The sequence below is a fragment of the Hibiscus syriacus genome, unplaced genomic scaffold (genome assembly GCF_006381635.1).
Source record: "Hibiscus syriacus cultivar Baekdansim isolate YM2019G1 unplaced genomic scaffold, ASM638163v2 tig00110987_pilon, whole genome shotgun sequence".
Taxonomy (NCBI): Eukaryota; Viridiplantae; Streptophyta; class Magnoliopsida; order Malvales; family Malvaceae; genus Hibiscus; species Hibiscus syriacus.
This window is the reverse complement of record NW_024062941.1, coordinates 51,888-68,116: the sequence shown is the minus strand read 5'-3', so window position 1 is coordinate 68,116 and position 16,229 is coordinate 51,888. Positions and strand designations below refer to the sequence as shown.

General features: G+C 31.4%; 1 protein-coding gene across 1 annotated transcript; it reads right to left on the bottom strand.

The window, feature by feature from the left end:
• Positions 1 to 10,277: 10,277 nt before the first annotated feature.
• LOC120148773 lies at positions 10,278 to 11,807 on the bottom strand. The gene is made up of 2 exons (XM_039161796.1): positions 11,576 to 11,807; positions 10,278 to 10,672 (listed from the first exon to the last, which is right to left on the bottom strand). Exons 1-2 carry the CDS (start codon positions 11,805 to 11,807, stop codon positions 10,278 to 10,280), a joined length of 627 nt encoding a protein of 208 aa, XP_039017727.1.
• Positions 11,808 to 16,229: the final 4,422 nt, after the last annotated feature.

The window sequence follows — 16,229 nt, the reverse complement described above, 5'->3', positions numbered from 1 at the left end:
GCAAGAGAAATTTATCCTCAGATGTGATAATCAAAGTGTTATTCATTTAGCTAAAAATTCAACTTATCACTATCGAACAAAATACATTGATGTTCATTGTCATTGGATACAAGATGTATTGCAAGAAAAACAACTTAAGCTAGATAAAGTTCACACTAATTATAATTGGCCTGATATGATGACAAATGTGATTCTGACAAAGAAGTTCGAAGATTGTTGTCAAGGATTAAGTTTATTTGTTCCATCTAATTAAGTCAGGAAGGGATATTTGTTGGGTTTATCTATCCTTAATTGGTCCTAGGGAGATGTACTATCTTTTATCAAGGGAGATGTATCACATGACTTGGGGAAATGAATCATTCATATTCATGTAAGTTAGCATTTCAAAGGTTCATCCATTTATGTCGGATTCATCTAGAAGCTATGAATGAGTCTTTTTGTTACCCCCATTGTTGTACTATAAATATAAGGTTTTTGGAAGACAAATATATAACAAGCAAGCAAGTGGAAATAAGAGAATGTATTGTAGAAAACACATTCACAAGAGAGAGTTCCTCCATGAAAGAGAGAAAATTAGTGTGAGCCATCTTTGAGTGAGTATTTTATGTAAGACACATGACAAGCATCAAAATTGTCAAATAAATAAATTTTTTTCTCAATTAAATAAGCTAAGAATATAGTATATTGAAGAAAGGGTCGATCCGTAGGGACACAGAAATTTCCAATGTCGGTTTGAATTGATCTTGACCCAAGAAATTGCAAAAGGAAAATAAAGAGGATTTTAGTAATATAAATTGAATAAATAAAATAATAAAAATAAATGATTGAAAATAATTCTGATGAGAGACAACCTCCAGTTTCATTTCGCCTCAATTTGTTTTAATCACTGGAATAGATTTTACTTTGGGGTTCTTACCGGTTACAGTCTACAAGGCCCAACCCTTGTAAATTGCTCTTATCTCCTGTGAACTAATTTCTAAAGTCAATCATTGAAATTTAATTCTTGTTTGGATTAACAACGACTATCGATGTTAACACCAACGTTACTTTAAGTGCTGGAAAAGCTTGTGCTCAGATTATGGTGTCTCAATGAGAGTCGAACCTGATCTTGATTTCCCTTAGAGGACTGCCGTTAAGTTTGTTTTTAGGAAGTTGAATTTGCTACAAGTTGATTCTTCTCCCCAATGGTAAATCAAAATAACATTCAAGCAAAGGTGTTTGAATTGAAAGTGTTGAGATATTTAAAGGAAATACCGATTGTTAATCTTAGTTTGCAGAATATCAAGAAAGATACCTAAAGGTATGAAGCGCTTTTCACTTTTCACAAAATGGATTGAGTTGTTACTCAACTTTTGGCTAATTGGAGTTTAGCCAAGCATGGACTGGATCATGCTTAACATTGTGAAAAAAAAATAATGGAAGAAAAGTAAAAAGATGAAAGAAAAACAGAACTTCAATAAATAACCAAGAAATATAAATTTCAATCTAGGTTCAAAGGTTGAACTTAAAGGGTATTTATAACCCGAAAGTTTTAAGTAAATAAAATGACTAATTACTAATCAAGCTAAAAATCCTACCAAAATTTTTATTAAAATAACTAATTCTTAAATAAAATAATCAAACTAAAAATCCTAAATAAAAAATAATAATAAAATATTCAAACTAAAAATCCTAAATCTAAAAGGTATATCACAAAAGATAAAAATAAATATTTAAGTCTTCTACTTCTGGTTGAATTCTGCTTCATCTTATGGATAACCTTATGCCAGGTAAATTCCAATTAAATATTCAAAATAATTCCGCTCATCTTTTAAAAGATGTTGACTGGACCATAGAAATCTACTATTTTTTAGGCTAATTAATCCAATAAAGCTCATGTCCAAAATAAATCCAAAATAAAGGTAAATCAATAATATTCAATCGAAAAATAAAGAGTAAATAACAATAAATATATGCAATATTAAACACTCATCTCCATCCTAATTGGATGAGACATTTTGTATACTCAATCATGGTATTAAATTGCGGTCACAATGTTGCTTAACAACTATATCATACTGTGAAACGACAACAACATCCGTAATTTAAAAATATAATTACTTTTAAAAGAACAAATCATTCTGAACATCTACAACATCAACAACCGCGTTAACAATATCCACTTCTGTATCCAAAAGAATTCGAAAAGGCTTGGTCTCAACAGCGTTAAAAGTTGCTCCAAAAAATTGTAGAATCAAAACTAAAGCAACCTAGGATTTTGTCAGCCTCAACATTCTGTCTCCTCAAACTGATGTTCCCTCGACAAACAGTAAACAAATGATAGGTTTGAGTCAACTTTAAGATCAACTGTTACACTGATATCAATGACAACAACAAAGAAAGATCCACTGAAAGTAAGAAATCAAGACAAGCAAACATGATGTTCTTAAGGGTTGTAAGAACTCTAAGAAATTATGCTTAGAAACAATTTAGAGAAAAGGTATAAAAGGGAACCACTGCAGCTGAAGCACATGTTATTTTCGTTAAAATACTTTTTTAAAAATTTTAAATTTTTATTTTTTATTAGTTTGATGCGAATATGTAGTATCTTTTCGAAAGAATTTAAATCATTTGGCATTTAACCCTCACACTCCTCTACAGACGTGATGTTTAAATTTGAAACTTCAAGGGATAATAATAATTCCTTAATCACTGAGATCGTTTGGCTTGTGCAATTTTTATTTGTATTTATATCATTAAATCTTTTATATTTTAAAATTAATATTTAAAATAATTATTTTATTTATAATATATTTGTAAAAAATAATATTAAACACATAAAAAATAAACTAAATAATTTTAGATAATTTTAAAAACATATTTTCATCACGCTTTTTAAAAATAATATTAAACCAGTTCATGCAACCCACAAAAACTTCTCATTAGCTAGAAGTTTCCTCAATAATTAAATAAAACATACCATATTCGAATAAGCAAGATTTTTGTTATTTACTCTTGCACTCCATCATATGTGGCATATCAAGTAGCTTGATATCAATAATGTCTTCCTAAATGACACCTTGTATGAGGAAGTCTATCTAGAACAACCTCTCGGATATGTTTCCCTACAAAACCTTCTCATATATGTCGATTATGTAAGGCTTTGTATGGACTAAAACAAATACCGATGGCATGGTATTTTGAACTTTCTCAATTTCTTCTTCACTATAACTTTCATAAATTAAAGGTTGATGCATCAATATTTATTTATAATACAAAGTTATTCATTTTGTACCTTCTAATATGTGGATAATATTGTGCTTATTGGTGATAATAACTTCATTACTCATTTCACTATCTTATTATCTAAGAAGTTTGCTTTGAAGGATATGGATTTGCTCAACCACTCTATTGGCATTGGGGTTATTTCTTCATCAACTGGTTTGTTTCTATTCCGGACACAATATATCTCAAACGTCCTGGCTCAATTTCATATAAAAAATGCTAAGGCAATTTCCACACCTATGTCTTCTTCCGACAAACTACCTTTGCAAGAGCCATCCAAGTCACTAGATATCTTGAGTTATCGATGGTTAGTTGGATTTCATTAGTATCTCACAAATACTCATTTGAATATTGCTTTTTTTGTTAATCATCTGTTGCAGTACATGCATGATTCTGTACTTGCACAATGAACAACTAAATGCATCATGCTTTATCTAAAAGGTATGTTATACCGTGACATTCTTTTTTGCTCGACATATTCAGTTCATCTCAATGCCTTTACTGATACGGACTGGGGTGGATCCTCTATAGACGACAAATCAACTATTGGATATGTTATTTACATTAGTTCTAATCTCATCTCGTGGAAGTCAGTTTGTCAGAAAACAGTATCTTGTTATTCCACAAAAATTTAATATCGTGTTGTGGAAAATGCAACTATTGAAGTACTTTGGGTTCAATATCTACTTCAAGAAATTGGAGTGGCATTAAGCTAACCACCTATCTTTTGCGATGATCTTAGTGTCACATATGTTTGCAAAAAATCCAGTCTGTCATTCTCGTATGAAGCATCTTGCACTTGTTTACATTTTTTTCGTGACTTAATTGTTACGAATTTACTATTGGTTCAACACATCTCATCCAAAGCTCAAATTACGAACACTATAACCAAACTGCTTGAATCGAATCTATTTCTTCATTTACCTTAAAAGATTGATTTCTTTCAAATAAAGTTAGTTGAGTTTTTTAATTAATAAAAACACGACAATAATCAAAGTAAAAAATATTGAACTTTTCCACTAATGTTTTAATCATGATGCACTCTAAAAAGTATTTAGTTGTATCAAAGATAAATATTAAATTAGATATCAAAGATAAAGGTTAAATTATATTATGTAATTTTTTAATCTAATCTAATCCTAATAAGAAAGTTCCATTTTTTCTGAAAAAATCCTTCTTTAAAATGTTGAACTTTTCCACTAATTTCTTAATCATGATGCACTCCAAAAACTATTTCGATGCTCAAACTTTCCAACAATAAGAAAATTTTATTTTTCTGAAAATTCCTTCTTTAAATTTAAATTCTATTCGCATCAGCTATGAACAACTATCAATTCCTAAAATCTCTTTAATTGCATGGTGACTCAGCAGTAGCTGCAGAACTGGCTCGGTAATCTAGTCCAGTATTAGTGCATAACAATAGCTATAACATTAACAACGTCACAACATCAGTTTGCAACAAAAAATTAAAATCAACCCAAGTACCAACAATTCTCTCTCAATATGTAAATGATGTGAAATATGCTAACATAAATCTAAATATGATTCTAAACATGCTAAAATACAAGCTTAACCTAAGTAAAAAGGTTCTAAATAATAACTCTTTTGGGGGTTATTTGTAAGCTGGAAGCATATATCTACTTTAAAATTCGAAGGGGGCTTGGTGTGAAAAGTTTGCTTTCCTGGAACACAGTCTGCATGTTCTTGCTTATTAAAAATGTCTTGATCAGGGATGGATCACTTTTGATTTCTTGGATCAAGGCTTATATTCTCAAAGGGACGACTTTATGACAGTTGGGGTGTAATGTCAATGCCAGTTGGATCATTAAAACTTTGTTTGGCCTTTGAGGGGAAGCTCAACCTTTGTTTGCTGCAACTGACCTTAAAGTTATTAAGGTGAGGTGGATCTACTCTGCTATTTATGGTGATGGTGACAAAGTCTTTTGGCATAAGGTTATATGGTTCCTTCTTTATGTCCCTGAACATGCCATTATCTCTTGGATGGGGATATTAGGGAGGCTCCATACGAGAGATAGGCTTCTACGCTTGGGGATGGAGGTGGATAGCCATTGTGGGTTTTGGGGCAGTATGCTAGATAATAGGGGACACCTTTTCTTTAAGTGCTTGTTCTCTAAGAATATTTGGGTTACTATCTTGGGTTGGTGTAACTTTTCCAGGCGAGTACTAAGTTGGGATGGGGAATTGGCGTGGGCTACTCGTTATCTTAAAGGTAAATATATATAATGACATAATAGGTTTTAAAATATATATAAATATTTTATAGAGGGAGACATCTTAGTTCTTATATGGTTGATTTTTTACCCACCTTCTTTATGAATTGCAATTATTTTGAGAGATTGTCATATACCCATCGGATAGTCGGAAGATTTCTGCAATTTGAAGGTATTCATCTTTGATGCTCAACACTAAATAAAATTAATTTTTCTTGGATTTATCTATTTGTTTGCCACTGTTATAAGTTTTTGTTATATACTCACCTTCTCTACACTGTTATAAATTTTTGTTTTTGTAATTTTTGTAATTTTTTTGACACCATATCCATCATTATTGGTTTGTTGAATTTTCAGAGGTTATGGATGAACAATCAATTGTCAATGGGGTTACTCTCAAAGATAGTGATGTTGATTCTTGTCATTCTATTGAAAAACCATTTGAAGTGCCTGAATCAAATGGGAAAGAAGGGTATTTTGAAATCTTTGTTGAGGTTGGGAATGATCCTGAGAAAGAAAATGTGTCAAGTAGTTATATTAAAACATGCAAGAAACTAATTTCCGAAGCATGACAATATTTTGAATTGGTTATAGAGAATGGTATGCAAAGGACAAAATGTAAGAGTTGTAAAAAAAACTCTCTTACAATGGAAGTAGTGGAACTTCATACATGCTCGAACATGTCCAAAAAATGCTAAAAAAGGCATTTGAATATTGTGACTGGTCAATCACAATTGAAAGTTAAAACCCAAGAGGATGAGTTTGCAAATCTGGCACTTAAGGAAAAATAAAAGAAATTGATATTTGATAAAAAAATTTCAAGGAGAGAGTTGGTTAGAATGGTAGTAATACATTAGCATCCTGTCACAATTGTGGATCACAATGGTTTTAGGAGCTTCGTCAAGAGTTTGAGTGACAACTTCAAGATGATTTAAAGGAACACATTGAGGAGTGATGTGCTGAAATTGTACAACACTGATAGGAGTTCTCTTAAGGTTTTGTTAGCGTAACGAGGGTAGAATGGCAATAACGACCGATATGTGAACCGCCTCCGACCAGAGAAAAAGGCATATAGCGGTGACATCACATTTCATTGATCAACAATGGATTTTGCATAATAGAACATTGAGTTAATTATTTGTTTGGTTAATTTAGTTATAATATTTAATAAATGATATACTGGTTATATTGTGGACAATATATAAGAGCTTAGTGGCTTCTAAGTTTATCTAAAATACTTTTTGTGTTGATTCTATTATGGACATAGTGAAATTGAAGTGTGTTTGTGTTAATATAGTGATTAATGGCTTTTTGTGTGTTAGATTCTATTTTGAACTTGTTTCTATGTTTGTGTGTTGATTTTGTGTAGGTTCTGTTTTTGTGCCATGTCCTCACACAAAAAAGGTTATTGCTGAGATTCTAATGGATTGTTTGTCTTAATATTCATTGAAAAATAAAGTTTCTTTTGTGGTTGTTGATAATTGTACTAAAAATGATGCAATGAAGAATGTTTTGATGGATAAATTGGAAAGTAGATATTTGGTGTTAGGTGGAGATTGTTTTCATATAAGGTGTAGTGCTCATATTTTAAACTTGATTGTGAAAGCTGGTTTAGAAGTTATTGATCCTGCAATTGTCAAAGTTCGAGAGTGTATTGCATTTTAGATGTCTAACCCTAAAAGAATTGAAAATTTTGAGGAGGTTTGTTGTCTTTTGAATGTGACTAAAGCTAAACAGGTGGGTCTTGGTTGCAAAACTAGGTGGAACTTTACTTACTTGATGCTTGAATCTAGTTTGCCTTTTAAAGTTGTTTTTAATAAGTTGAAACATCTAAATAAAAGGTTGAAATTTGTTGTTCCTAGTGACCATGATTGGAGTATGGCTACTCTTGTTTGTCAAAAGTTGGAAATTTTCTATAAGGCCACTAAAGTTTTTTCTGTTATAAAGCATCCAACTGTGAATTTGTAACTGTGAGTGAGATTATACTTTATTTGAGTAGTTGGGTGCAAAGTGGCAATATTGAGGTTATTAGGAAAATGGCCAAGAGCATGGTAGAAAAGTTTGACAAATATTGGCCACATATTAATGGTATTTTGGCTATTACTACAATATTAGATCCAAGAAACAAAATGGATTGTGTCACTCATTATTTTAGAAAATTATACGGAGATGGTGCTGATGGTGAATTGATAAGGGTGAAGAAGACTCTTGATAACCTTGTTATTGAGTATCAAAGTAAAGACAATCAAGTGAATGAAAAGTCACCATTAACGAGAGGTTTTGATAAGTATAGTGACGAGGTTGATTTTGCTAGATCAAAGAGACAAAAAACTAGAATGGTATCGGTTAGGGGTGAGGTTGATCAATACTTGGAGAGTCGTACTTTGCCCAAGGATAATGAATTTAATGTTCTTTGTTGGTGGAAAAGAGACTGAAATTACCATACTTTATGAAAATTTGGCAAGGACATTATTGTAATTCCAGTCTCTTCGGTTGTTTCGGAAAGTGCATTTAGCATGGAAGAATGGTTAGTGCTCACCGTTCTAGGCTTCATTCTCAAACGTGAAGGCTTTAATGTGCTTGCAATATTAGATGATTGAAGATGCCAAATGTAATTTTGTACTTACTAGTAGTTATATTATTTCCCTTCTTTTTCTTTAATTTTATATTTCACATTATTCTCTAATGTAATTTTTATTTGTTTATGACAAAGACACTTTTGAAGGAACACATGCTTGTTCCACTATTAATGAAGACTACGATGATGATGTGGAAGTGGTGAATATCAATGACATGGTATATAAAAATTTATTATATTATATAACCTTAATATTAATATTTGAATTACACAAATATTATTTTCATTAAACAAAATTTTCTATTTGGTTGGTTGTTGTTTGTTTTAGAATGTTGATGATTTAAGTAGCGATGAAGACTAGCATTCTAAGAATAGTGATGCAGACTAGCATTCTAAGAAGGTAGAGGTGTGGTACTTAGCTTGCGATAATAAAATATTTTATGATCTATATTTTTTAATATTTATGTTATTCAAAAGACATTTGTGTAATTGTGTTAGAGTTTTTTTTTAGACTTTTGCTTATCGTTTTTCATTCTGTTACTAGTTGTATTGAAATTAATATTTCCTCCATTAGAGATGTGATGTGAAATTAATCAATGCCAATTTTATTACGTTGAAAAATAGATCGAATGGTCTTTTTCAACAGACCCATTTTGAACCCGGATCCGTGTTGGATCTGGATATAGGTCCCAATTTTCTAGACCCGCGGATTCAGGGCGGTCTAGATTCAAAATGTGAAAATAGGTTTGCATTTGGGTCTAACTGGATCTGGTCCAGACCTGGCCCGTTGCCATCCCTAATTATAACACCTAGAATTATAGATAAAACTCATTGAACTTCTTTTTTCTTTGAGAATTATTTTCTCAAACGAGCCTGAATGAAATGTCAAGTCCTTTGTGAATTTATTAAAGTAGGTGATGTGTTTATGCCATGCAAACTACTGTCGTGCATTCATTTAAATTACCTACTATTTTGATATTTCAGTTGTTACATAGTGTTTTTCTTTTATCACTGGGTTTGTCCAAGAAGGCAATCTTCTACGTGTAAAGCCTGAGAACCAGAAGCAGCCGAAGACATATTTGAGGTAGGTGGCTTGTATATAAGTGCAGTACAAAAGAATAATTAAATCAATTAACATTGCAAAATTAATTTTAAAAAACTCTATAACTCATATTTAAAAAAAAATGTTAAATCATAAAGAAACGTAAAATAAAATCATATAAACTTAAATAAATCACAAACAAATCTTAAAGTAATACAGAAATCAAATCATATAAACTCAAAAAAATCTTAAACAAATCTCAAAATGACATTGAAATCAAATCACACAAAATCATAAATCAAGCAACACTCACAATTACAATACTTAGAATCATAGATAAAACTCAATAGAACTATTTTTTGAAACAAGTTGGAATAAAATGTCATGTCATTTGTGAATTTCTTGAGTCGGATAAGATCTCCCGCACATCTAATTTCATGGAGAAAATTAAAATTTTTACAAAATAGTAATGATTAGAAAGAATGATGATTCTTTAATTTTTCAGGGAACTTACTCGAAAGCTCTAATTGTTTTATAGACATTTGAAGTGGATAATAAAGTTGCATTCAAGACAAAGCTTACCGCAACGAAAGCATTTAGGGTAACCTTCGGTCTTCTTAAAAAAGGTTAATGATGATGTGGGTTATCGTAATACTCAGGCAATCTGGTTTCATCTTTGATAAATGAAAATACTCCAAGAACACAATTGGGATGAACAGAAGTATCACAGATTGAACAATGATAATACCAAAGGTTTGGATCTCTTTCTCTTTCACAAATATCACAATAACAATGATTTGAATAATCATTATCATTATTATAAGTAAGCTATAAGGTATAGCATGTGTCGATCCACTTTGTGAAGAGCTGAATGCGGTAAAGTTAAGCATGCAAAATCCAAAGCAAATTTGCAGCTTCTACATCTGAATGCACCCCCCCAGCTATTATTAAAAGTGCCACATCCCTTACATCGCTCCCTACATTTGAAATCAAAACAGAGAAAGTGTTAGTGTCCTTGACCTTCAATGATATCAGGAACTTTAGCACACCTTATGCAAACGTAATATACTCCAACTTCGTAGAAGAAACTACTACATTCTCGTATGCACAGTGCACATCTCAGGAAGACTTTGGATTGAAGAGTGACATTGGGTTGATAGACCTAAAGAGGCTTGATTCTTGGCAACTCAGCACAATTTTTGTGAAGACAAAAATGGCAATCTGATTCCGAACAATAATAAAACCCATCACATTTTCTATCAGTTTCGTCCTCCATCTTGTCTGCTAACACCAAGCAATGACCTTCATGGCTGAAATGTTCAATCTTTGTGGCTTCCCCATCTTCATTCACCTCAATAACACGAGTGATGGAAGACTGCGTATCTGCATTGAGTTCCTCACATCGGCAATATTCCTCAATTACCTCGTACAGATTTGAATCCTCCAAGGCACAATTCACATGAACAACGTAATTGCAACCTGGCTTTACACAAGAGTAACTCCCACACTCTAGTTTCATTTCTTCGAAACAGATCTTGCAATCATCCCTTGTAAGCTCTTGTTTTCGGAGAAAATATTTGTGAAAAAGACAGTGATCATGTCTTGAAAATTTGATAATTGGTGGGAGTTTTGTACAGCCTTTATGGACCATGACGCTCCATGTGGCACATATATATGATATAGAACTCCCCTCAATGCCACATGCATCGCAAACAGTGGCGGATCTAGAAATTTATAAATAGGTGTCCAAAATTTTAATTTTATTTTATTAAAAATAATGGGGTGTAAAATTTTTTATTTGTTCCATTTTTCTTTAATATATTATACTAAATTTCACTTTTTTCCCTAAATAATGAAGATGCACTTGATCCCTAAGAGCTTAGTGCATTCGCCCCTGATCGCAAATGAATGCGCTCTACCTCCAAAGTAAGGTGGATGGGTACTGATGGCGGCCTTTGTCTTCAACAACGGGCCTCGGCTGAGCACATTCAACATTGATGTTAAAAATGCAAAGAGAACAAGAATAAAAGGATCCACCATGTTTCTTTTGGCACGGCTTGCAAAAGAGATCATTCATTTTACATTCAAGAAAAAGAGGGTGTAGGTGATGGAAAGGGTGATGGATTTTAGCTGGAACTCATCAAGGCATTTCTTATGGAAAACAAAGGATGGAGAAAAAAAACAAAAATAGATAGCATCAAGTGATGGTTGATGACTCCAGAGGCAGTTGAATCTTTTGAGTTCATCCATGGGAGTTTGAATGAAGGTTAATGGATGTTGGTGGAAGTCATGTTTGGACTTTGGGTTAAGCTTATACGAAGAAGATAAATTAAACATTTGATGTCAAGGAAAACGAACAAATATAACATTCATAAAAGAACAAGTTACGTTTTCCCTTGCATAATGCACAACCATATGCATACTCAGAATTGGGATGGGACCTTTCTCGAAGAAAAAAACCTGAGTGGCGGTCGGTATGGAGAGGGTGATCGGAAATTGAATAGGGTGCCTCCGCACATTTCTGATGAAGGTGATAATTGCAGAGTGCACAACTAAAGCATGGACCTGAAAGCACCTCCATGCATACAGAGCAGTGAGCTTTGCGATCAGCTTCATTGATTTGCTCTTCCACAAAAACCAAGGGATGCACCTGGAACTTATGATTAATCACTCTCTCATTTTTCATGTCCATTTGTGTTTTTGTGAATAAAGAATATGAGATAGCAGTGAATGACAAGTATTAATATATAATATTTTACTAACTAATAAATTAAATTTTACTAAATAGTTGTACTAATCAAGTTACTTCAGTGGTTAAAAGAATGATTATTATCTTTAAAGGTCCTAGGTTTGAGCGCTAGCCTTTGCAAAGGTGTTTAAACATTCAATGTCAAACGACTTAAAATCTTTAGAATATATATTACCTTATAATAACATCAGTTTAATAATAAAAAACTTTATTGAATAATGTTTTTTTATTAATATATGGTGCTTATAAGTGGTAGTATATGTTCTTAAGAATCTCAATCATTTGACAATTAACAGTCAAATACTTTATAATCTAACAATCATTCATTTAACTACTAAATTCACTTCGTTCATGCAATTAAATTAATAGTTTAATATAAGTATACATCTTAAATTAGTTTACAACCAATATGTGATTTTTTTTTTTAAAAAATGCGTTATTTACAAATGTAATAAAATAATAAAATAAGTTAAACGATCGAGTAAGCAACTAATTTAAAATATTCTTTGACAAGGGTTACTTAAGAAAGAATTCATCGACAATAATATATTAATATAAATGATTTAATAATTAGTAACGTAGAAAGTTGACTCGCTTGCAAAATTGATTGAAGTTGATTTTAGGTCAGAAATGTTTGTGATGTGAGGCATGATGATTCGTAATAGATTCGAGTCTGAAATGGTATTCACATGAACTCGAGTTTGACATAATAATTTTGGATCTGAACTCGAATAGAATTTAAATTGAACCTGATAATGTAATAATCAAACTCGACCTACATCTGACCTGATATGAAATCAAATCCGAGATTAACCTAGTAAATATAAGATATTAATCGACTTGTTATTAACCTGGTCTGTTATGAACCTGACCTGTAATTGACTTGATTTGTGAATGATTTGACTTATTATTGAACTGATATGATATTAGTCCATTTTAGTATTTACTTGACTTGTAAATTGCAATTGATAAAATTGTCAAATTATGAATTAATGATATTATAGTGTGACAAAAATAATTATTCACTGTTTAATATACATGATTAACTATAATCATTAAACTAATATGTTTCATTTTTTATATTTATAGATTGTAATCTATAAATATATTCAAAAGTTCTAGTATTGAATAAATAACTTGTGATTGATAAATTTAATAATAAAAATTCTTCACAACTTAAAACAAATTATTAATTATGATCCTTATATTAATAAATTTAAGGGTAAACTACACATTTAGTACAAAAATTATAAGTTTTGATCAGTTTTAGTACTTAAACTTTCATTTTTTTTAAATCATACATAAAGTTTAGTTTTTGTTTCATTTTAGTACATGTCATTAAGTTTTGAAAAAAATGAAAGTGTAGGTACCAAAACATGTTTAGTACCTAAATCATACTTAAGTTTTGATTTTTTTTTGAAACTTTAGGTACTAAAACGGATCAAAATGGATAGTTTAGGTACTAAATGCGTTAAGTTTTAAATGATGGGGTATTAAAATGAAACAAGAAGTAAACTTTAGGTATGGTTTTGAAAGTTTATGTACTAAAAATACCAAAACTGATAGTTTAGATTCTAAATGTGTAATTTACTCTAAATTTAATTATGATATGTACTATGTATTGTAACCACCATTTTTTTTGTTTTTGTTTTTATCATTATTTTATAAAAAATATTAAAAATATAGCAGTTGGGGTTATTAATACTCCAACCAACCCATGTATTAAGGCCCCCTTTTTTCTCCCGAAAATATGGGAAAATAAATTAAAAAAAGGTAACTTGCTCTTCATTTTCCTTCTCCAAATTTTCTTTCTTTTCTTTTGTTTTCGTGCTAGCATAGCATAGGTGGGTGGCCACCGTTGAGCGGTGGCCGGCGTTCGAGAGAGACTGACTTACGGTCAAGCAATGCCGGTTGTTGGTAGCCGATAGAGGTTTGGGAGTTTCGGTCGAGAGGTCGATGTTTAAAGCTTTTCTTTTGGGGTTTGGTTTTGTGGGTGATGAGCTAAGGTTGAGGGCTTTTTACGTCGTTTAGGTCTTCGCCGGTCGGTTGACGTTGATCGTGAGGGAGCAAGGGGTCACCAAGGCATGGTGGTCGGCATTGAGGCTCGTTTTTAAGCCTTCTCGGCCGCTAAATAGGGAGGAGAAAGAGTGAGAAAGGAAGATAACGGGGAGAGTTTTATTTCGTTCAAACCTTCGGTCGGGCTTCTTTTGGTCGTAGTAGGGTCACTGGTTGGAGTAGGATGGTCATCGGCTCGATATTTGGCGTATGAGGGCTGGTGAGCAGTGGCTGAGGGAATGTTTGAAGCTTTGGCCGAGTTACATGAAAAATGAGGGAAAATGTTATGGTTTTATGAAAAAAAGATAAATCAAGTTTAGGTCCTCATACTTTAGGTGCAAATTTATGTTTTAGTCACTAGTTTTAGGGTCAAATAGCAGTACAGGTACCCCTATCTTTGTCGTGTTTTTGTATTTTGGTCACTGAACCTTTCGTTTTAATTTATTGCACTTTTATCATTCTGTTTAATTTTATTTTAATTTAGTCACTATTATTATTATGATTTGTTTGAATTTAGTCACTAGTTTTTACATTTATTCATTTTAGCCACTGTTTGGATTCTGCTTATTATTTTATTATGATTTGGATGTAATATTTGCAATTTATTCCTTTTTGTCACTTTTTAATTTCTGATTTATCTACTATTATTTTAATTTTTGCATTTTGGTCACTATTTATTTCTTATTTAACTACTAACTTTTATTTTCTTGCATTTTAGTAATTGTTATTTTATTTTATACAATTAGGTCCTTATATTTTAGGTTTATTTTATTTTTATTTTATAATTTTTTTGTTTTTATTTATTTATTGTTTTTATTTTTTAAAAAATTAAGTTTTTTATTAATTGTTTTGATTATTTCATATTTTAAATTCTAGATCTAGTTTTTAAATTAGATTAATATTCGAATCAAGCTTAGAAATTAGAACGACACTCTAGTTTAATTAGGGAGCAATTCGAGTCGAGTTTTCGCATAAGATGGCCGATTACTCGAATCGATTGTTCGATTTTAAAATTTATCATTAATTAATACTTTCTAAAAAATACTTTAGGTTTAATAATTTAGATAATAATTATGTTTTAGTTTAGATTTAGTCCTCAACTTTAGAAATTATCAATTTAGGTTCTAACCTTTTAGATCATTTAGAAATCAGTATTTTTAGATCTTGATTTTTTAGTCCCCAAACTTTGATTAGAACTTTAAAATTGACATAATTAAATAGGTTAAATAGAGTCTCCACTTTAGGTTAGATTTCAAATTAGTCTTTAAATCTAGGGAATAATACGAGTTGGCTCTTACCTAAATGCTCGAGTAACCATCTCGATTATTCGATTCGATAATTTATTAAAATCAAATAGGATTAATATTAGAGCCTACATTTTTAGGTTTGACCTTCTAGGTTCCTTTAATTTCATAATTTGACACCTTAAGTTAGAAAAAACATTTAATTTACCTTAGCTTAATTAGGATTAAATAAAAATTTGTTTGATTACATTGTTTTTTTAAACCTAAGTCAATGTTCACTTATTAGGGAATTAATGATTATCTCCCGCCAGTATGCTCAAGGGGTGACTATTGGTGATTACCGAAATAGGTCAACATCATTTTCAAAGACTGCATCATGTTTTCTAAAAACAAGGTAATATTCAGCTATTAGGCACAATAGATGATCTCCCGCATTTACGCTTGGGAGCGAATGCTATCAGTCTCAATAAACGAATACTCTTTTCAACTTTGCATCCATAATGATTTTCAAATTAAATAAAGATCGAACTCAAAATTTTTTATTTTAAATATAGGGTAATCAACTAGTTACCAATTTTTGGACGCTTGTGGGGGTGTTAATCCTCCCCCACGCGTAATTGACTCACGAACCCAATTTCTAGATTTTCACAGACCTTAAACTTGGTATTTTGATAAAAAAATAAAATGTTTAATTAAAATCACCCAGTGTTTAGGGTGTCCCAATCCCACCTTAAATGATTGGTGGCGACTCCTCACATTTCGAAATCTTTTCAAAGAGAAAATCCCCGAATCGGTATCGGTCTTTACCCTCTCATGGTGAAAAACGATGTTGACAACTTGACAACTTCATTGGGGACGTTTTGTTTTTAAAACAACTTGAGAGTTGAGCCACGAGTTGGTTACCATATATTTATGATTTTGGAAATTACGAGTTCAATATTGTTTTAATTTACAATTCATTATGTCATTTCAAAAGAAAAATAGATTTTCTCTTTGGTTAATGCTTACACTTTCGTGAAATTATTTAGGGTTATTGCATATCATAGATCTAAACCCGAGCTCTAAC